This window comes from Mytilus galloprovincialis, chromosome 2, assembly GCF_965363235.1.
Source record: "Mytilus galloprovincialis chromosome 2, xbMytGall1.hap1.1, whole genome shotgun sequence".
Classification (NCBI taxonomy): domain Eukaryota; kingdom Metazoa; phylum Mollusca; class Bivalvia; order Mytilida; family Mytilidae; genus Mytilus; species Mytilus galloprovincialis.
The window spans coordinates 17427179-17452229 of NC_134839.1; the positions used below are offsets into that span (position 1 = coordinate 17427179).

General features: G+C 30.9%; 1 protein-coding gene across 1 annotated transcript in view; it reads right to left on the reverse strand.

The window, feature by feature from the left end:
- The window catches only part of LOC143063025 (sushi domain-containing protein 2-like), a 33540-nt gene extending 12893 nt beyond the window's left edge, over positions 1 to 20647 (reverse strand). The window contains exons 1-5 of the mRNA XM_076234937.1: positions 20270 to 20647; positions 6183 to 6479; positions 3452 to 3589; positions 876 to 1035; positions 168 to 419 (exon numbers count right to left, since the gene is read on the reverse strand). Coding sequence (XP_076091052.1) covers positions 168 to 419; positions 876 to 1035; positions 3452 to 3589; positions 6183 to 6479; positions 20270 to 20500 — 1078 coding nt within the window. The 5' untranslated portion in view covers positions 20501 to 20647. The remainder of the gene's footprint in view (positions 1 to 167; positions 420 to 875; positions 1036 to 3451; positions 3590 to 6182; positions 6480 to 20269) is intronic.
- Between the last annotated feature and the right edge of the window lie 4404 nt (positions 20648 to 25051).

The window sequence follows — 25051 nt, forward strand, 5'->3', positions numbered from 1 at the left end:
GAGGTTATGTATTTAATGTATTTTGATCGTTTCGCTGAATTGTAGGTTTTTGCTATTTCCTATTCCAAACATTCTTTTTCTAAAAACCAGTAACCATAACATCTATAGTACATACATAAGTATCGGACCACTCTATTAACAATGTTAATAATTACTTTCGTACTTACTTATCATGTACAAAGCAGAATAGTTCCAACCCTCTTCGTAAGGGTTATAAAGAATCGTTATCTCGCCGGTTCTAAATATTGGCGGAAAAACGCATGCAACAGTATCATCAGAGACATGTTTGCACGTGACATTAGTGTTTGTTTCCACAATATATGCCATAGGTTTATATTCTTGATAAGCACATGGTCCAGTAATGTTAACTTTGTTTCCTCCAAGCATGTTTCCAAACGGCGGTGATAACACAATGCCTTCTGCAATAACAAAAAAAAACATTCATTTGTTTTCATTGATAGTAATGGAATTGTTCACAACAATTTAAAATACTTCATTATTCAAGTTTAGTTAAAATGACATATATTGATGCACGATCGTTGCTTTTTTTTGGTATAGGTAAAGTACAGTTTATATTGAACAGTACTGCATTACACAAATGTAATCGTATTGACTTAAGTCTGAAATTTGTACATAATTTGATATTTAATTGTTCAGACTTTTAAAAGCAGTTTAGATCAAAATGACTGTTTCAGTTTAAAATAAGTTTCCTTGTGAGTTTAAGACATTCACCAAATGGTATGTAACCAATGTTTGGATGTTGTTTGTTATTACGTTATAGCAACTCATTCAATGGAATGAAGAAAAATAGGGCAAATGAATGTATTACAGCAATGTTATTTCCTGACTTTGGCAATTGTATCGAATGCACTTACCAACATTATTACATTTTTTATCATCTATGTCGTCATCAACTTGGAATACCCACTTCCCTTGTATGCCAACATTACTTGTTAAAGTAAGATTAATAACAGCATCGGTCTGAGCACCTTCTATTGAGTAATAGTTTTTCTGATCACCAGCATTGAATCCAGCCTGTAATGTAAAAAAAAAAAATTTTAGAGAAATATCAAAATTTGAAGAAAAAAATATTGCCACTGTCAAATTCTAATTTTGTAAGTTTTATTCCACTAAAACTCTTTTTATGTGTAATGTTTCAGACACACCGAAATTACTGCTTTTTCATGTTAATCCATAATTTATTCTGTTGGGTTTGGTACTTTTTGGGCGGTTTTTTTTGTATGGTATGTTTGGTTTTTTTTATTCCTTGTTACTGCATGGTATGCCATAGATTAATTTACAATATTTCTTAGACAATATAATTGATTTTGTAATACTGAAATAACGTTTGCTTTCAATATGCCCTTACCGTATGACCTAAGATGGTGAATTCACAAGTAAAGTGTAAAAAGAAATATTCGGTTTTCCTAAAAATAAATGTGATGTAAACATTAAGCATTGTCGGAAATGTGTTCACAAGGCGTTTTTCATATGAATAGTACAAAGTTCAATTACATTCATTGTACGTAAAACGAAATGTTAAACAAAGGGAAACAACATATTAAAATAATAGTGTTTGCACAGAACCGATTCTGGCAATAAATTAATTACAGCTATATGTTTACTGAACAAACAATGCATGAAAAAATATAAATAACAAATTGAAGAATAGTATTCTGCCTGGGACTATTATACTAATGTTCCCAGATTCTGCCCGCAAACTCTCATTCGGTTTTTAAACATAATCGACCTACACGTAAGCAAACACTTTTTTTAAAAGGGGAAATTGAGATAGATAGAAGAAATCATTTTATAGTAACAATGTGAAATTCCCTCTCATTATTCCAGTTCCCGCCTTTACGCCAAACGATAACATAATAACTACTTATATATTTCGATACTTTCTAAAACAGAAATGAATTGTTACATAAGAAGGGTGTTACTTCGATCCTCCTTGGAGCTTTTGTTCGGAACTAATTTGTTCCGAACAGATAAATTATAATTCACCAGGCTAGGAGGTAAGATGTCCCGTGATAATGACGTAATGACTTGCATAAACTAGTAAGGGCGTTGGCACAAGTTTTATTTGCATAGTAAAGAAAATTTTAACAAATACTTGTATTGTTCGTGTACTTTACACTGTTTTTGAAAGAGTTTGATAAACAAGAAGACTGTTAAAAAAAAGTTCATTATTATGTATGAATATGTCCTAAGTGATATATTATTGTGTGACAAGAGCATTGTTGTTAACTTTTGTTGATTGCCAATTGAGATGGAAGAGTGGTAATTTTGAAACGCCCTTTCTGTTTTATACAGTCTATTCATTAACACTTTCTAAATTTTAAAATATATTATTTTTTTTTATCATTTTCATTTAAATGAAAATTCTGAGTTGAAAATTGCAATTTGTTCTTTTCTATCATAGACATTTACATATTTGTTTAGGAATTTGCCGCATGATAACATTTTTCTATGTTTGATTTCTTTAAGTTGCATTGCATAATTGCCATGAATGTATATATATTTATGAAATAAGAATCGATACAAGATAAAACATAAATTGATGAAAAAAATATCTAAACATAAAAACAGCTGTATTATATACATATAGTATGCACTATATTGTTGCAAGGATGCAGTAAGGGCGGACAACTTTTATAAACTTGACCCAGTGCTTACTTCCGTTCTGTGTGGTCTCGTCGACATAGGATTTATTAAGCCTTAAAAGAATTGCATAAATTTACCTCATATTAAAAACCAACGATGGATTATAAAAAAATTACGGGGTAATGGGGGAATAATAAATTCAAAGAAAAAGCAGAAGCGATATTGAAGGTTTTTTTTATGTTAAACAGGAGTATCATTTCATGTTGGTTTTTTTAAACTTGACACTATCAATGATTATGTGAAAAATATCAATAGGTCAATTTCCGGCGATATTTTCAGTACAATTTTGAGTTTTTTCCCCTGAATTGCCAATGTTAAATAAATTTCGCAGTGCTTGGTTATCAAGTTGTTATCTTGAAAACTTACCATATAGTTTGAAATCTTTAGCAGTAAAAATAACCATAAGAATAAGGTCTGTAAATGGGTTAACATGGTCGATTTGTCAATCGACGCCTTATAAGAGTAATTGCCCTTGGAGGACTACTTTTTTTTTTGCAAAAACTATAACAGATGGAGAGACATCGAAATAAGCAAAAGAGTTCAGCAAAATCAAATCGTAGTTTAATTTCATGTATATTTTTGTAGTTGTAAAACCAAATGGAAGCAATCACATTATCCTGACATTTCAAATCACATTTTACTTAATTATCGGATGTATCTCAAAAATGTTTCCCATAAACATGATAAATGAGGTAAAAAATACATATGCATGTATAATTATTCTGGCCTAATATTGAGGTAAAGAGTATATAAATCTTTCCTGGGTTTTGTTCTAGTACATTACCTGAGCAGGCTGTCCTCCTAGTCCTGTCAAAGTATTCCCTCCACTGTTAGAACCCGTGGTCCACTGTATTTTATTGTAGTTAAATATCACGAAAGAGTGTATATCATCAGCTACCAATACAGCTTGAAACGTATTGCGCTGAAAATAAATTGAATAATATAATTCCATTGCATTTCATTAGTTATGAAAGAACGCGACTAATATCTTGCACTTCTCTCTTCCGGCCAAAGACATAAAAATCCCTTTCTTATTAATGGAGTGTAACTGTGCAAGATGTATGAATGTGCAATCTCATTCGGTCGAAATGGGAATGTTAATTGTGATACCTCGTGAAGGAAGAGTGGCACGCTCTCTGAACGTTAATGAACCCTTGCAACAACTCTGTGAGTGGGGTGTTAGTGGCCTGATGCAAGAACACTTTCTACTCCAATCCCTCATACCGTCATGTTCAATTAGAAGTCCACATTTTCCGCTCTAAATGTTGGCATACATGTATATATCGCATAGCTTGTTTGTTCTTGTCTAGAAAATACATGAAATACTTGCAACTTGACTATAAAATAAGTGCATCTAAACAATCAATTGATACACGAAAACAAACTTTTAAATGGAATGAATGTATACTGTGTGAAGTTCGTCGATTTTTCAATCAGATTTACAATAATAATTTGTTATATTGTAATCATTTGAAATTTGAATTACTTTTGAATTGCATTTCAACGAGAGATAAAAAAAAAGAAGTAAGTTTGTAAGAATATTGATTGAACATATGTTTCTACAGTCATCACTTCTGGTCCATTTTTTTACAACTTTTGAAAAATATTTGTTTTTCAAATGAAAATCTTGAAACATTTTTTTTCTATTATAGCTTCATCACATTAGTTTTTTATGTCACATAGTCAATGATAGTTATAATAATTTAAATACAACTATAGTAAGATGTGTGTATTTTTTCTAAAACTATAATATAAAATTACACATATTAAATGGTATATGCAATTCAAATCACCCCTAATATGGTTTTATCGCTATGTGGAATACCAAGACGTTGCATGAAAAAATAGTATAGTGTCAAAACAGATAACCTTGAATCTATACTTTACATTATCAGATCCAAAACATGAAAAAAGTCACTAACACATTTGTTTTTTTTGTTCGTAGAAAATATCAAGATTAATTTATTAGATATTTATTTAGAGGTTGAATGCGTGAAATCATTTAATGCATTTTTAAAAAAATAACATGAACATTGTCGTTTTTCATAATTTGATTAATTTTAATACATGACAATCTGTTATCTTTAAAAATAATGATATGCTTTTTATTCAGATGATATTCGAATGATAAAACTATATTTCAAAGAAATGTTTTTAAACTTTTGAACTTAATGACATAATTTACACTCTTGACAAGCAGCAAGCATTTAAGTTTGTGAACTATGTTTTATTTTTTCGGGTAAAATTAATGACATTTCTGTTAAAAATGTATATGAAATATTAAAACATATTTCATAGTACTTAACTGTAAAGAAATATTATCATGACGCCGTCATCATGGTCGTGTACTTTTACATTATTAACGTGTTTTTTTTTTTTTTTTTTTGTTTTTTTTTTTTTCTTCATTTAGCTCAAATATTATTTATAATTAATCTTTTATTATTCAGTATATAATCTCTAAAACCAGTGTCAATGGGTGTGTTCATACTATCAAATATAATTTGTTTTTGATATCGCGTGTCAAACTATGTTAGACCTCTATATACAAATTGTACTTTCAACATCATACATCTAAGGAATTACTTTTAAAGCAACATATGGGTCAAACATTTTTAAGTTCGAATTTCAAATATTGTACTCAATTTTTTTCAGTCCCAATTTTCCAAAATAAATACATCCAAGACTTTTTGAGTACGCAGTGTTTACATCTTGTCAGAACATTATTATGATAAAAAAAAATAACAACAATTGTTTTCGCTTCATATACATGTACATGTATATAAATTAAACACGATATGGATCTCTTGTTCAATAAGCATGAAGAAAGAGCAGCCCAACGACACAACAGTAAACTAGATCTAGAGACACTATGGTTAACATTTGGTTTCACAATTTTCCATACAATAAGCCTAGCACTAACTTGTAAATTAATCTTTTAACGGAGTTTATAAAAACTCGCCCATCGCATTTTTTACGGGTATACCGATAATGCAATTCGATAAAATTTAGAACTGCAAAATCGTATTAATTTGCTTATCAAAATAAATGTAGAATTCTGTTGTATCATCTCACTACTTGATGCTAGCACTATATTTTATAAATAAATGTTTTTTGTTTTACGTTACTTTTAGTTAAGATCATATCTTTATAGTGTAAAGTAACATCATGTTTATTTCTCTTATGTAAGATGATGTCTTATTTTACAATGTACCAATTTTAAGTCTGAAAATGTTTTATGAATATTGTGTGTTACTTGTCTGTATATATTCATTGCATATACGTTGTTGGATGCATTTGCGGATACCCCGTCTACAAGTGTCCCCGTTGTAAAGGGGTAGTTTCTAAATATATATATATATTTAATTGGTATCATTTGAACAAAGTACACTGTTTTCAATAAATCTAATTTTACCAGAGGCTTACAACAATTAATTTGGCGCTACGTGAAATACTTATTTTACTTTTTGGGTATTTTGGTTTTTATGAATCCGAATATCTTATAAAAATTGACTTACTCTCTCTCTGCCCTGGCGTGAGGCACCGTAATATCCTACATTTTCCCACGTGACGATAAACATCCACTTGGCTGTAAACGCACGTTGTTCTCGGAAGTAGCTTCTTAATTCTACTGTTGCTTTGTCAAGAAAAGCTTGTTCAAATGTTTCTCTGAACCATACAGTTCCACCAATGTGTTCAGTATCTACATCCGCCCAAAATGGCGCAATGATAGATCGGTTTTCTTTTGAAGGAAAAGGTTGTGGTTTGTATGTATCCAACTTGTCTTTAAAAGTAAGTATTCCGTTATTGTTCACCTGAAATACAAAATTAGATGTTCCTAGCTTGTTTTAAAAAAACATGAGGAAAGATCGCCAAAAAGACCAGCATAAATAATAACAATCCCGTACTAGGTTAAAACATTGAAAAGTTTTAAGTGTTTTCTATCAGTATATTAGCCTTGCCTCATCTTAGTTATGAGTCGAGGGTTTGGGTGAAAATTTAATATGCCTTTCCATCCTTCATTAGAACATGTCAGATGGACCGTTTTGATTTTCTAATTGTCATTTTTTTTTCTTAACTTTTGTTTTGCACAAGACTTTTCATTTAATTCAAATATAATGTTTTTCTTGCTAAAAATTCTCCCCCAGATACAATTGAATAATATATTTGTTCCAAAATGAGCGTTTCTTCCTAATAATGATATGTTCCATTTCAGGAAACGGTTATTCTTGTTATAAGAGTTATTTCACTTTTTGTGTTTGACAAAGATGGTGTGCCGGTGTAACTCTAGTCCGAGATTACTCTGACTTCCAACGTCTGTTTAGACAGACAAGCTGGGCAGTAATCTCGGACTAGTGTAACGCATATAATAATATCATAGCGACCTTGAATATTTTGATGGGATTCTTAAACCAGAAGCAGAAAATGAAATCCAAGGTCAAGGACACGGTAATACTAAAAATTTGAAACTGATTAGAAACCATTAACGTTATTGAAACAATGTGTTTGTCAAATTGTACCTGAAGCAACGTCAATACATTTGGGTTCAAGTGTTCTAGTGACTTTAAATATGAGTTTTTTTTCTTTCCTTAAATATTTGAAATAAGCTGTTATAGTAGTATGACAACTGTTAACCATTCGTTTGATGTGTTTGAGCTTTTGATTTTGTCATTTGATTATTGACTTTCCGTTTTGAATTTACTCAGAGTCTGTATTTTTGTTATTTTACTTTTTGGAATGATGATTTCCAAATCATGCATTTTTGGGACTTGTGACTTTATAATTTGAGATTCTTGAACTTTTAACTTAAAATTTAGATCAAGGTTAAAGGTTAATTTGACGTTCTATATTCTGAACTTTTGCTATAATTTCATACTGGTATATGGTATTTAGTGCTTGGTTAGACTACTTAAGACCTTAACTTAAAAAGTCAACCGGAATTTAAAGTATGTAAACCGGGGGGGGGGGAAGTCATTATGGCACTTACAGCATTACAAAGAACATAAAATATGAATGGAAAGTCTTTAAATTTCTCTCTGCACAAGACGTTTTTAATTCTGCGTAGTATTGGTTCCATATCTATCGAATATAGGAACGAAGATAGGAAGGTGCAGATACGTGTGAATATTATCGATATGAATAAAAAAAACCATTTATAACTAAACAAAAACTTATATAATATCCTAAAAACATGTGTATCGCTGGTTTATATGATTATACTAGTATGACATATTTCTGTTGTTCCCTCTTTTTTTTACTACAAATGCATGTGAATCACAAGGTTATCATTAATAAAGACATACTTATTTCAATTTGAAATATAAACATGTTGAAATACAAAAGTAAATACCGTTATCTTTATTTTAAACCGGATATTCTTTAACAAAATGTAGCAAAGCATTTAAAGACCTTGACCACATCCCCATGGACAATTCATTTCAATTCTTCACGGAAACAGTCTATCATTTATATCACTGTGTTTGTTTACCCTTATGTGAACCAAATAAGGTAATCCCCTAAATCAAACATCATAAGGAACACGTGTTATGTATCCGCCTGTATTTATTGCTATTTTATGGTTACTCCTAGTGTTAGAACACATGATATTTACGATGTTTAACGCTGCTTTGGTCAGAAAGTGGTACATTCAAAAAATTTCGCACAAGTTCAAATATTATATTCTTCGTCTAAATGGCCCTAATTCTAAAATTTACCTTTCTATTGGGTATGGAATAGGTGAATTATCAAAGATACCGAACATTCATTTGTTAACTTTCCGTCAGTCTAACATTTATTGCCATATATATGCATAAACAAATGCAAAATTTGAAAGCAGTAAATAACGCAAAATTTGCACACACAAAATTGTGGATGACAAATTTAACAAAATAAGCTCAATTTGGTCTTGTTTGATCATTTTTCAACTCAGTCCCTTTTAATCATATTTTATTGTCAATTAAAAGCAAGACACTAACCTAGAAATATGTGATACAAAGTCTAACAGTCAACCTATAAACTGACCATCTGTATATAAATAACATTTTACTTTTAAATATGTTTGTTTAACTTTTATGGACTTCTACAATTTTATTGTACATTTAAATTCATATTTACTTATCATGATTTTTAAAGTTTAATTTGTATTGAATAATAAACACTTTTGAAGATATAAACGATGAATAGCTGTAATAACAATTTATCCAAACAAAAAACTCAAATTCTTTGTGTACATCTTATTTCACTTAGTAACTACACGAATAAAAGCACAAGTGTTCCGGAGTATTCTGTTATCATTTAGAACTTCGTCTTGGGCTTAAATCTTCATAAAACATGACCAAGTATTGTCTAACCTATAAATAGTTCGTACGCAATTTAAATTCACTTTAATAAATCCTGTAAATGACACCCTGAAAATGTTTACTGTTTGATAACTACTAATCGATGAAAAGCTTTTAAATTAGCTAAGCTTTTGCATGTTACAAATTGTTCATTTTTAATTTCATTCATTGTGCGATCACATATATATAATAAGAAAACGTCACTTGGAAAATGTTCAGTTTGATAAATTCAATAGATGAAAAGCTTTAGAAAGTGTTCATTCTTAATTTCATTAATAAGTGAAGCACTTTGTTCATCTACATAATTAATTAAGAATATTACATGTTGTTAATTTTTTTTTATCATGTTTGAATAATCATAGTTTTGAGTGTAGTATATAGATGATGAGGTCATCAGTATACGAGATTAGACCTCTTAACACATTTTGGGTATTTGAACCTTATTGATTGGTGTAATATTTCTCGTTATCAGTTAATCCAAATATTTCTGTTTACATTTCAAGCTTATGTAAATATCTAACCTATACAGCCCGTCACATCGAACGGCACTTCGACGCATGTAAACATGGGTGGAGTAACTTAGCCTCGACTTCGATACAAAATCCATATGCAATCCAATTTTAGTAATATAAATACTGAAAATTCTAGTCTTCGTCGTATTCAAGTTTTATTTGGCTTTTCTCATTATATGAATACGTATTATAACTTTTTGATAAATTAAGTCTCGACTTCGGTCATTGACGGTACTAAATCCAATTGTGATATACTACTAAAAATCATATTTTTCATTGTATTCCAATTTTTATTTGCTTTATTAATTATATAAATAAATATATAACTTAGTTTACTTGATAAATCATAGATGTATAACAATTCAATTGATAGATAAAATGTCTGCAAGGTAAATAAAAAATAGAGATGTCAAATAACAAATTCTTTCACATAGTTAAGATGTCAAAAGCGACAAGAAATTAAAATTTTATTGTCTCAACTACATGGATCTACACTAAATCATAATTAATCAAACTGATAGTAAAGGAACAACCATTACATTCGATTTTTTTAATATGGGGATTTTATATCTTTTTCAAATTGAATAATTAGTTTGTCAAGCCAATCAATGAACACAAGATATATCTTTTTGATATACGTTTCGTAGGGTTGCTCAGGCATTCTGAGGTAGAGCCAATATATATCCCATGACTTTTGTCTAAATCACTTAGCATGCTTAGTTATTGGGCTCCACAGGATGATTTTAATAATAAAGCGTCTTATAAAATCATATTCGATTTAAACAATTCTTATATCAAAATGCTATTCAATTGGTGGAGACATTATTTTTGTAATTTTTTTTATCATCATACAAGGACATATCATAGTTAACCATGGTAATCAGAGACATATAATAATTGTATTATATGTCTGCCATAATTAATTTGTATCTAAAAGACAAAACATTGCCTTATTCAATTTTTGAACTGGTCAAGAAAGATAATCTTTTACATTGTCTGTTGTCAGGAGAACTTCTTAGAAATAGTTAAATCCTATCCGAATCACGGACTCGGGCTGTTGTCTTTAGACGTTTAAAATTTGACCATAATACTGTAAAAATCTTAAAGAACACATGATACTGTACAAAAAATGCTGTAAGAATCTTAGAGAACACAAAACACTGTTTAACTGCGAGGCTTAGAAATGACTGAAGCCTTTGGAAATGTCCTTATAAGAGGAATTTGGTCTCTATCTTTTACAGTCAAGCAATAAAAAGTAAATACATTCTCCTTCAGACTTCTCATTACAGCTTCAATGTAGTCGAATAACATGTATCACTGCTGCTCCTGAAGTAAATATCCTATCTAAAAAAATGTAATTTAATTTAATGTCTTAAAATGTCGTACATTTACAATGTATATTATTTAAAAAAAAGAAATCGATGATGTCATTAAGGTCTTTAAAATAATATATCTTGTCACATTTGAATACCATTCAAAAGATTTTAGTCGTTTTATGCTTCCTCATTAGATTCGTATAACATTCAGCAAGGAAATGTGAGTTGATTCAACCCTTAACCTATTAATCGGAAAAGACTATCAACATCACCATAATAATACCCATTAATCTGCAATAAACGTTGCTTTTTCTACCATTTACCTAAAAAATCTTTCATTTATCAACATTTAAACCCATTATTACTTAACATGTAAATTACTATTCTGCCAAAATAGAAAATATTACTACCTCAATGTTATAGTTCACTAACCGCCTAATAAGGTAATTAATAAACTTGCTTTAAGTTATGGATAGAGTAACGCCCAATACACAAATAGATATTAGAACAGTAGCATTTGACCCGTCACTTTAACATGTCAAAGAAATCATTACATTTGCTTGCAGCAAATTAGTCGCATTAATTTAAACAAAACGTGTGCGACAGGAAGTCATTGCGCGATCTATTTTCTGATAAAATAATCGGAATGACAGACAGAAACTAATTAGAGTTTATCAAATTCGATCTAGTTTGCATGATGTAAGAGATATTATTATTTCTCTGCATTTTATGCCTGCAGGTAACGGATTAGAACTTAAGCATGCAAAATTATGTTTTACATGTATCAACAATAATAATAATGCAGGGCATTCAAGCATAATGCAGTCTTCACGCTGAACTTTTGAGTCCAAAAACCAGACGCTCAATTATTTAAAAACTGAAGTTGGATTATGATGGCATGTAGGGAAGAAGCAAGAGTAGAATTTTACAAGCATGAGTGCAATTTTACAAGCAAGAGAGCAATTTTTCAAAGCCGTAGGACTTGTGGTTTAACGTGAAGACTGATAAGGGGAGGGAAACAAAATTTGTACACCTTATGTGTTTTATAATACAAATAGCCAGATCGTATAATAAGAGTGCAACAAGAAAATATTGCATGAATCGCAAACTTTACTTTATTGTATTGACTTAAGCTATTGGTTAAGCCGAAGCAACAAATGGACATCAAAATTCATAGAGCAAACTTTTAATTTTAACACATTTCTAATTGTTGCACATTATTTTACTAGGCAAACTTTTTTTCCAAATGAACCTTATTTTTATATTAGGAAAACATATCCATATTACTAACCAAATGAAGCTTAATATCTAACGTGTTACATTTTTTAACAACACCCATGGTTGAATTTTAGATTTTTGCGAATTCTGTTTTGTTCTTCATTTCGGAGTCTTTAAATAGGATTTACCTTCTCCTTACTTTTGACGAATACATATTTAATTATTGTACTCGAGTGTTGAAATGCAAGTCAAATTTCTCAAAACTTATTTAAAACTTAAAGAACAAAATACCACGGATGTATTTTAGAACAGGGTTTTTATTCCTAATTTATAAATAATATCTTCTACTTTGTTGTGCGTATTGTTGCATAATATTAATATCAAAAATAGAAGGTAAGAACACAGCACGGCAGAACAGGTGTCTTCATTTACTAAGGAATTCATTCTGATTATTACAGTATAAACAATCTATTTTTATCTTGCTTTGAATCAAACAAAAAAATATCATACGCATGAGCCATCTTGGTTAATGAAAACTACAGTTCTAAAATATTTGGTAAATGTCTGTTTTTGCAAATGATTTAGTTTTTATTTTTTCCTGGATTTCCCGCCAAATGTCTTAGTACAGACGTCTTGTGTTGACCTTGAGGCAGATCAGGAGCATGTACGTCTTCAAACATTTATTGTCTGTTTTGATTAATTATCATATTATACAAACATTCTAAACAATCCTTTAAGCTGCGGAAATTACATGACTCGAGTGAAATTTTTTAATAAATCTCTGAAATATTACAATGGCATGATCATTATCATCATTGGATATACCTAAACCATGATCATTTTAATCAATACGAAATGCTTGTCGGATTCATCCCGAAATCGATTTGTATTTAATGCACGGCTTAGCAGGTGTACCAAACACGACAACGCCCAACATTATCAGTTGAAACAACTTAATATCTGATAAATTAATAATGAGAAAACAACATTGGAGAATTTCAAAACGAATACTTTATGTATTGATCTTTGATGTTTAATGGCAGGGTGTAATCAGACATATATCAACGTATGTAATCGAATGAATATAATATATATAGTATCTGTTTTACAAAAGTGTTTAGACATGTATATATTTTCGTGAATTTAATTCTGAATAGACAGGCCACTTCGTATTGAAAATTATAATCGAACTGATTTGCTTATTACATGGGCCACTGCCGTCTATAAATAAGAACAGCAGTCAAAGGTAACCCCGCATATGTCACGAAAGAAACAAATCTATATGATGCTTTGAAAACAATAACCTTGCCACGAAGCATAGAATGTTGCTTGCTAATTTCGTCACAGCTTTTAAAAGTTTTTTATTTTTTGTTTAATTGATATGCTTTCTGTGATGTCCCTTAAAGTCTCGTTTTGTTTAAAATCTCGTTCTTTGGTCTTGGTATATATATGTACAGCTTTGGTTCTTTCTTTGAGCAATTCCGACGTCAATTTGTTAATCCTCAACCTCTGACGAAAGGAGGTCAAAGACGGGTAAGGATATGGTGCTGTTTAAATCATGCTTAAAAAATAAGCTTAAATTTACAATGTTCATCCTTTTTATTCATTCAAATTATGTTATATCATATTTAAACAGTTCTTTGTGATGTGTTGGAAGTGAAAACATAATATTAACCTATATGCCTTCTAATTATAACCATATAGAAGTTATCAAGATTATCTTGTACCAAGTTTAGGTTTCTTTGTTAATATTCAAAGAGTTCTAAATATTGACATTAGTTGTAAATCTGGAATGCATTTATTTCAACTATCATGATAGTCTATGGACAGTTTAAAGTATGGTATACACGTTGCCCTACTTTATTAACTCGTTGTGGCTATGTATTTATCCTACATTGTCATTATCATGTTGGGTAATTTTTATAAGACTTCTAGTCCACTTTGAATCTGATCATTTGCATTTCTTTATTGCTGCAGAAATTCCGGGAGTAAATTATGCACCTACCATTCATCTTTAATTTGATTGTGTGTAAGGAAGGAAGGCATAGTTTAGTTTTAACTTTAATAAAAAGAAAATAAATAAATGCTTGCCATGCTTGCAGGAACAAGATTAGATTATTTCTTAAAAATCACATTTTATTCTTTTTTAATGAAAACAAACATTTTCACACCCTTGTAAAACAAAATTTCAAGAAATCTGAAAGCATACAATTATCCATTTTGTTTGTAATAACCCTGATAACGATCTTGTAAAATTTAACAGTTGCTCCCTCTTTTAAACAAAAAAGATTATAAAACTTTGTTAAATTGTAATTTTTATTAATTTTAACACTCCACCCATAACTTGAACACAAATTTATTTGTACAACATGCATGATAAGTTTTTCCGTCTGACTGATTCGAAGATATGACACCCTTTTCCGACTTCCTGTCGCATTAAGAAGTTACACCTATGTCAAGAAGTGCGGTTGTCATGTCCAGCTTCAGGGTAAATTACAAAATATGTGTATAGTATCTGATGGTCAATTTCAGGTGAACAGTTACAAAAATGTCTTAAGAAAGGTGGTTGCTCGTATTGAAAAAGTAGACAGACTGATACTAATCAATGTTAAAATGCACAAATATATACAAATGCGTTATGATTACTGATGAGACAACTCTCCCCCAGAGGCAGAAGTTAACAACTGTAGGTCATAGTAGGGCCTTCAACAATGCACAAATCATATACCACATAGCCGGGTGGCTATTAAAGACCCCGAAATGACAAATTTTAAACTATTGGAACGTCTTTAACTAGATGCAGCCTTGAATGAAAACCCTGAATCAACAGTACCAGTCATTCTTTCAACACGATTTTATTGTAATGAACGATCACGTTCTCAAGATACAGAAATTAACCAATCAAAATACTTGATTTGTTTTAAGGTTCGAGCACAAATTGTTTTCTCCAAGTACAGAGTATTCAGTCCATCAGGGCAATCTTGTGGTTGTCAAGAGGACGAATTGCGTCATTAATTATGCATTTCCAGTTTGTAATTGGCGACAGAATTTGAATCAGTTATGCTTGCTTGAACTATTTTCCACTGGACATTAAGCCAATTAAATACGCTTCCATAGTGTACCTCAGACTTTTTTTTTCAATTGAAATGCACTCTTACCTAGTTTTCAAGTCGGTACAAATGTACTTTTATCAGTGACTTAGAACTCGTAGCCTAGGTACTGGACTTGTTTCTTGGTAACTGTTATCACAGAGTCAGCTTAGCATTATTGTGGCCCCATTGTGCATAATTAATTCGGTTCTCACTCCCTTATAAATTTATTCTTAATCCTTTTTCAATCATTGAAAATCACTTTGTTAGTTAGATTGCATGTGATGTTATTTGGAGATTGTTTGCACTTTGTGTTTATATTGGTGTATATCCCTTTTTATTGATTGATAATTATGAATGGTTTCTATGTACGTAAATGTAGTCATGAAGATGCATTTTCTTAAAAACTTGTCTTTGGAAATTTTTTATAATAGTTTTACATCATCATGATCATGCTTTGAATGTTTAATAAAACTATTGAGTGTTTATTACTATTTAAAAAATCATTTTTTTTTTTTTTTTTTTTCGCATAATATTCATATTGATATGAATGTTACGGAGGTCGACCATATTAAACCATTTAAACATTAGTATCTTTCTCCACGGATAAGTAACTATTAATTCTGGGCGTATCCGCAGTAACATTATTTTCCTATTAACTATGTTCAGGAGCAGAACCTGCAGCCTGACGTCAATAAACGGTAATAAGAAAATACAATTACTTAGATTCTTTCTAAACATCTTCAATGTTGGCACAGAGATATTTAATATTGAATGACGTCGATGGAAATTTCGTAGTTTTGTCTGTGTAGATGTTCTGTTATTATTGCAATATAAAAAAAATAAACATAACGATGTTTTCATCTATTTGTACAATACAGCGTGAATCCTAAGAGTTAATGACCCCTTTTGCGTAAAAATACATATGTTATGACTAAATTTGTTTGAAGGTAAACGAGTTCATTTACAGACGAAAAGCTTTGAATGTTGTTTTTTTACATGCAACATTATTCATTAATACACCTTATAATATTTCATTGCATATTTTGATGCTTTGTAAACACGTATCAGAACATGAAGATCTAATCTTTTAGTTCAATGTAAAAAATTACGCGCAAGAGTAATTTTAATCGACTTTTCCTGCATTTGCGTAATTTTAAATGCACGTGTTGAAATTTGTATCATGCAGCGTACTTAACGGTTTGATCATAATTGATATGAGATGCACTATAATTATTTAATTGTCAGTCTTATCTAAATGTACTTAAAACGAAGCATTTAAAAGCTAACATTAGATGTGTTTAAATTCTTTCCTTTTTTAATGCTCCCAACATGTATTTGCCACTGGACGTTTAAGCAAGCACCAATCAATCCAATATGTCCACACACTTTGAACATTTGACGTATTGGACCATGCCTAAACCAATCCAAAACAAAAAAATCCGGATTCATGCGTGCACTGGACTATTGTTAGTACATGTAGTATTATGTATCGTGGAATTTTTATGTGTTTTTTTTTTCTTTATCTTTAAGCACACACTATAGATGCACCCGTTAGAGTTAGTCTGATAGGATATCTATAACTCACCCGTTAGAGTTAGTCTGATAGGATATCTATAACTCACCCGTTAGAGTTAGTCTGATAGGATATCTATAACTCACCCCTTAGAGTTAGTCTGATAGGATATCTATAACTCACACCCCTTAGAGTTAGTCTGATAGGATATCTATAACTCACACCCCTTAGAGTTAGTCTGATAGGATATCTATAACTCACACCCCTTAGAGTTAGTCTGATAGGATATCTATAACTCACACACCTTAGAGTTAGTCTGATAGGATATCTATAACTCATCCCTTAGAGTTAGTATGATAGGATATCTATAACTCACACACCTTAGAGTTAGTCTGATAGGATATCTATAACTCACCCCTTAGAGTTAGTCTGATAGGATATCTATAACTCACACCCCTTAGAGTTAGTCTGATAGGATATCTATAACTCACACACCTTAGAGTTAGTCTGATAGGATATCTATAACTCACACCATCATATTACAGTTAATGGCTTAAAAAAAATGATAAATTTTCAAAAAATTACAAGGGGGTCTCTCATCAATTTGAACTTACTGTATTGTTTAACACGATGGATGTATACAGGCTATAATGGCTGTAGGGTATCCATAAAATGTAATGGTATTATATATATAGTGTAAATAATGGTGCAAACGTTCACAAAAAAAAATCGTATCGGATCCTTTCGTCGTTGTTTTGCACATTGATATGTTTAAACGTATTGTTTCAGTAGTGTCCGTACATTTCAACGGAACGGGAATTTAGTATAGTGTTTTGGCAAAGATTTCAAATAAAGTTGAGATTTGTATGACTTTTACCCGCTTCTTTAAATAAAGTATCATAAAACAGTCATTTAGCAGTCATAATTGAATATGATTTATCAAACTCGTGTTTGATTCAAATCTGACATCATGCAAGGTCTTGTATGTTGTTGCGGGGGAACAAAACTTTGATTGTGTCCTATGTCAAGTATGACAAGCTTTTCTATGACCATACATACGAAAACAAAGACAAGTGTGCCGAAGACTGCTTTGCTATATGTCTTGAAGAAAGCCTTCTAGTAGTCAGTACTTATGTGTTGACATGCATATACTGTATATCATAGCCTATGGTCATACTTATAAATTAACTATTTACAAAGCTTAGAATATACATAATGAAATCAAAATGATTTTCTAGTCTAGCAATACACTGCCTTAGCTGTATTTGGCGGCAAAACCTTTCGGAAATATACATGTAGGTGTTAAATGCTCTTTAACTTCTTACTTTTCGTTCTTCACTGTCGAGTCTTTTGTATAGACGAAACACGAGTCTGGCGTACAAACTGGTATGCCTTTTATCTTCAACAAGTTTATAAAAAAATGAACACACTTTTTACTAAACAATACAATCATGACAATGTGATTTCATGTTTACCAGAACAAAGTAACTAAATCAATATTTCGAATTTAAAAAATTTAAATTCGAAAATATTTCAATTTGAAAATACATGAAATTGTTATCAGTTATTCAAACATTCAAACAAATTCTAGGGGGTAAAAAACCTAACTTCATTATCTTACACAACTGATCAATATTTGACAAAATGTCATTTAAAAATATCAAAAAAAGTAAAATCACAAAAATACTGAACTCCGAGGAAAATTCAAAACGGAAAATCCATTATCAAATGGCAAAATCCAAAGCTCACACACATCATACGAATGGATAACAACTGTCATATTCCTTACTTAGTACAGACATTTTCCTAGGTAGATTGTATAACAAATATTCCATACTTTCGGATTTCAAAGTTTCGTTTCAGAGCACTACTTACGAGACTCTTTATATTAAAATATCTTCCCTTTTTATTTCTTATGTGACTGGTCAATAGCATCATAAACATTTGATTTTCGACATAAGGCGGAACTTTGTTTTCTTTTTGGTGTACAAATAATGAAATTACAAGTTCCCATACTAACATTTAAAGTTGATGATACGAAAAATGCAGTCGTCTGTGTTACTCCTGGTACTCTACACGAGTAAGTCTTTGAAGGAAGCATATATGTAAGCTTGATAGGAAATTCTTTCACCAGTTAGATAGGATCATAGGTCAGTTTTTCCGTCGCTATTCATGATTTTATCTCGATGCAAGATGCAGATCATATAATTAAAATTATGTAAAATTCGTATAAAAAATCTAAGATGAACTGATCTGCAATCAGTTTTTTTTTAATATTTTTTCAATTCGTAATTCTTGTTTCAATTTGGATTTGCTCTTCCACGTTTTGAACTTTATTATTTCCTATGTATAGACATTTTATAGACAATGATAGACATTATTTTTAAGTAATTAAGTTACATGCATGGTTTAGAGCATAACAAAATCGATGTTATGATAATCACTAAATTTGATTTTAGTATATTATTAATACATGTAATAACTCATGATGAATTAATTGTTGAGACAGGAAATAAATTAGTAGGTGTAGGCAATTATTAATACACCTACGTCAGATTTGATTGTTATTGACAGGTGGAATGTATAATGATGATAATAACTATACACTGCAGACATTTCAATGCCAGAAAAATAGTTCACAATTCTCTTCACAATTCCTTTCTAATACATTTTTTTATAAATACAGTAAAAGTTTAACAGATAATGTATGGTACTTAAAGAACATGTATATGGTATCTGTAGTTTAAAGCTCGGGCGGTCATCTCACAACATTATATGGTCCGATACGAAAGACCATGCAATGGTACATTAATAGACATTTGGGTCGAAGTGACTTTATTTTGGTTTATTATACTACTTCTAAACAATTAAAAGAATACTGGCGTATTTATAGTTCCATTAGTTTCATGGATATTTTCATTCAGGTTGCATGTTTTAATGATTTATTCAAACAGAACAAAACCGTTCCAAACTCACGAGTACGATGTCCCTTTTCTGGAATGCATGTACGGTATTTGACGTGTATAAATAAAAGTCCTCAAAATCGTGATTAGTCCATATTTAATAAGCCTTTTGTTTAACTCATGTCGTAAACTTTCTCCGTTTTCATTACAGTTTTAAAATCTTTTTAGTAATCATTGTTCAGCAGCTCCGGTCTGATCAAGCAGAGGAAGGTCCAAAGGACATACAAAATTCATGGTATAAAGATGCACTGTCGTCAGAAGTTTGAGAAAAAATTGTACTATTCATTCTTTCAAAAAGTGCTACAACTGTTTACGAAATTTAATAACAAGAGTTTTTATTAACGCAAATATTGTGTTTGAATAAGCGTAAAATGTTAATTTCGTGTGACTCATGTTTCGTGTTAGTTTATATATTCAGTAAGTGCTTCCTTGTCCATGAAACAAAGGTTGTGACCATAATGATAAACTTCAAAGGCAAGGTGGATTAATCTTGGATGAGCAACATTATATACTTCAATCTAAAGAGATTGCTCGTGTATAATGCTGCATTTTGCATCATGCACCACGTGCAGTGCGTTGACACGTGTATCTCAGAATGCAATATACTAAAACCGTGGGTGCCAACCACTTCAAAAACACATACTTATACTTACGTAAAGATTGGTGTAATTTTTTCCGAAGAATTTGAATGTTCTTTTTAATTTAACTTTATCGGAACCACCGTCGTCAATTGTTGGTGTTAGTTGGTCTCCATAGGTTGAATTGAAGGGGTAGAGTTCAGAAAGGGAAATTCCACTACACAAAACCGCACAGTTTACTATAGTGATTAATGAGAATAAGAACTTAGCACTGAACCAATTAGTTCTTAACACATTTGAACACATTATATTTTAAAAACGGCATTGATCTTGAAATCTTACATCCTGACGATTTCTTTATACCATTCATTTCGTCAGGAAAATGATTTCACAAAAATTTCACGTTTGAAATTATTAAATATTCCATACTTTAATACATTGTAATTCCCAATAATAAACACACACACAACTATTCATCTTCCGTTTTAATTTTCTCAATGCATAACATCCTATATCATGGCCTAACTTATAACCATATGATTGTGTAGTTAACGTGTAAATATAGGTCATCTGTTCATGTAAAAGGCTGGGTGTGGTTACATTTTATACAACTGACAGATGTTTCTAAGTACTTCATTTTCGCTTGACGCGTTAAACAAACATGGCGGGAGGTGATTAAAAGTCTGGAATTGGTGTATTTGCTTTATTTCGATGTTTAATTGCACTGTGAGTTTGCACCTATCAGACATCATGATCGATAACATATTGATGACGTCACAAACAATTTCCCACAGGCATGAACAATATTTGTTGAATCAAAGACACACGCCGTAAATATCAAAGACGATAACTTCATGGGTCAATTGTTACACAGAAATAAATGAATGGCATGTTAAAGTATTTACTGTGTATTGTTGTAAAACAATAAATAGATGTTAAATACACCAATGTTTACATGTGATATTAAAATAGATCGACAAATTTACATTCATGTGTAGGTTGACCTGTTTGTTTGGCAAATATTTAAACCACTATTGACAAAGTACCACTGCAAAGATTTATTATGTATATTCTTATATACAATATTTATGTACTCTATTGTACATCTTATCAAAACATTACGTAGCTTATGGATATATAAATATGTAAGCACACACCCATAAACATCTTCCTGTTAGTATTGATTCGTCAAAAGTGAAACTGGAGTTTTGATTGATATTTATATAACCATATGATATTATATAAAATATAAAAACTTAATCCGAGGCCTTTATTACATTTATATAGTTTTAAAATATTCAATTATCGTAGTCATGTTAGTACAGCATTCTTCAGAAAGTTTACACAGACCTGTATATACTTCAGAGATCTTCAGACAATGCTAAATGTGTGTAACACTGAGGATTCCACAATTATATAATACAAACCTTTACATTATATTGTATTGATAGATTTCAGATGCCAACTACTCCAGAATTTTTAAATTAAATATAATGATTTAATTAATTCGAAAATTTATTTCTCTATTAGTTGAATTGATTAATTCGAGTTTCACTTTTTTTTAAAAACACATTATGAACAGTCACTCATGGAGTCACTTACAATGCAAGGAAGTAAGTAACAGCCCCTGGACAGGACAATTGTAGTTTTTCCATGTCTGCGATCGTCAAAGGCTTGTAGACGTGTAAAAAACAGTCACAGGCTTGCAGGCAATGAAAAATACAAGTGTACTTTCCGCGGTTATGTTGATCGATCACTAACCCTTAAATTTAACGCCAAAAGGTTTTCAGCAGACAAACAGGCTAGTTATTCCTTCCATTTTTCATTCATCGCGTTGAATCAGTATTTCGGAGTACTTTAATTTTCCCACTCTTTCTCGTTTTCAAGAAACATCTTCTGTAAATTCATAAACAAAGCATTCATATTTTCTTCAGACACAAACTTGTACACGAGGTGATAATATTGGTATGAATGATTTAAAATTGTGTAAAACTATATGAGGTCCAGCGGATATAAGAATAATAATTAATGATCATTTTATGGTAAAAGCATGAAACTTGGCACAATGAAAGGTTAGGGGGTATAAACAAAAATTTAGATATGGAGCCACGAAAAAAAAATAAAAAAAATGGCTGCCAAATTGAAGATGGCTGACGTAAGGTACAGGGATTACAACATCAAACATTTGAGGAAGTCTACCTATATGCAAGAGTTCAGTAGATACCACAAACATATAATGTAAGACATGTCAATAAATGTTTTTTCAACTTCATTAAATACGCAATTAATCAAAATGGCGTCTAAATTCAAAATGGCGCCGTAAAAAATGTCAGAGTTTAAAGGTATTAATATATTCACTATCAATAATAAATAGAAAGTTAACAGATTTATGAAACTGATCTTGATGTGTAGACACATGCCTACAGTGTATCAATTTTACCAGGGATCATAGATCATGTTTTCAAAATGGCGACAAAATTCAAAGTGGTGCTGTGGAAAATGCCCTCAAAAATGTGTGTAATAATGTGGTATAGATTGATACACAAATAACACATGCAATGGATAGTAAAAGATTTATTTGGGTACCAATACCAAGGCATATATTATATGTATGTAAGGTTGACATAAACTATAAAAATTACCGCTACCATACAAAATGGCGTCTCTGAAAAGCTCTAAGAATTCAGATTTAGTTAATATTTACACGATTTCCGAAAATGTATCGATAAAAAAAATATGTTTTAAACCTTTCAAAGATACAAGACAAGTACTATATATGGATGGAAGCGAAAATAAAAAAAGAATTATTTTGCATACCAACTTTATAGAACACATTCAAATCATTGATGATCAAATAGGATTCAAATGTAGGAAATCAAATTTAGAATGGTTTCCCTCTCAAAATCTGGTGAGCGGTTACATAATGCTTTGCATTTTAATATCATTACATCGCAGCTTTTGCAAGCACTGACCAGAATGGCACTGATGTATCATAAAGTTATGCCAACCAGAGGAATCTGGTGGTGACACCAGAATTTGCGACTCAATAATAACCCCAAACATAACTAACTTGGTAAGCTGCACGTTTCCTATGTCATAATAGTGCGTCTCGTGTCGGACGAATATTATTAGTTATCTTGGTGTAATCAGGGGTGTACCGAATTTTACACCGTTGTTGAAAATTCATACACCCTGAGGCGCAGCCGAATGGGTGTATGAATTTTCAACAACGGTGTAAAATTCCGTACACCCCTGATTACACCAAGATAACGAATTTATTTCTTATGAACAATACCTTTACTCATTTTGAAACCAGGACGTAAAATTGTAAAAATGGTAATGAAAAATTTCCAGCGTAATATTATTTCAATGTCCATGTTGCTGCACATTGTCAAACACTTTTTAGAAAATTCAGAAAATGTTTGTGTTCTTTTGAGTTTACAAAAAAAAAAAAAAAAAAAAATATTTTTTAAAAATTTCATTTTTTTTTTTTTTTTAGCATTTTCTTCTTATTATTTTTTTTCTAATTTTTTTTTCTTTATTTTGTGAAAATTTTATTTTTTAATCTTTTTTTGGCAAAATTTCATTTTTTTTTAAATTTTGGCAAAATTTTATTTATCCCCGGGTGAACAAGGGTGGGGTGTTATTTACACCGGGGTAGTCAACCAATCAGATTGAAGTATTTTTGCTGCATAAGAAATAATGTCAATTATTCTTGTCTTACGTGTGAATGATTTTTTGTATATTCACTCACTTGATTAAATGAACTAGACCGACCACACAGAAGTACAATATACCCTTCTTTAACTTTTATTACATTTAATATTTCCACTTTATTTGAATTTTCAAAATCTTCAGAAATGCTTCTAATGATTTTTAATATATGGACCATGTTTCCAAAGCTGATTTCTTATCCTTCTAAACAATAACTGACACTGTGTCACAACCAGTGAAGGCATGGCACAGTGGTAAGTCGGGCGTATTGCATTTCCGCTAATTTTTCAAAGTCCCAAAGCTACGTTTCCGCAAATTTAAAGTATACGTTTCCGCAATTTGTATTTATTACTTTTCCGGAAATTTACCTGGTAAATTATAAATAATTGAATATATATTGACTTGAAAAATGTTGCTATGTCCTTATACAGAGACAGGCGAAAGCAGTTTCCAAAATTACCTCAATCTAGATTAGAAATTCACGAGACATTAAGACAAATAGATTTGAACACTAACAAAATTGAAACTTATTCTAACTTTTAATTAGTCAATGATTTTGATTCGGGAATCGTTATACTTTCATGTTTCACCAACTTGGTATGTCTATGTAATGAAATGACTGATATTTTCATAGATGGCACATTTAAATCCTGTCCGAAATTCTTCTACCAACTCAGTTTATTCGATACATGGATGTAAAAATGGTAACTACATTCGTCTTGTACATGTGTATTTGCGTTACTTCCACTTAAATCCGAGGAATGTTACACGAAACTGTTGGATCGGCTTATTGATGTGTGCACTACCCAAAGAATAACTCTCCAGCCCGAGGTAGTTCATAATGACTTTGAATGTGTAATGCATACTGCTGTTACGAAAACACGAATAGTGCCGAGTCTTTTCATGCCCACTTGAACGAGCAGTTTTACTCTAGCCATCCTAACATTTTTTGTTTGTTTTTATAGATGTGTTATTGAAACTGCAAACAACATCTTACATAAAGATGAGAACTCTAACTGTAAAAGCACCCGTTTGGAAATGTGAAAAGGAGAAGATGGACTTCCTTAAGTTCTTGAACAAAATACAAAACTTGTAAACGGTGAATGTACTACTGTGGACTTTGTGCGGCGTGTTGGCTACAAA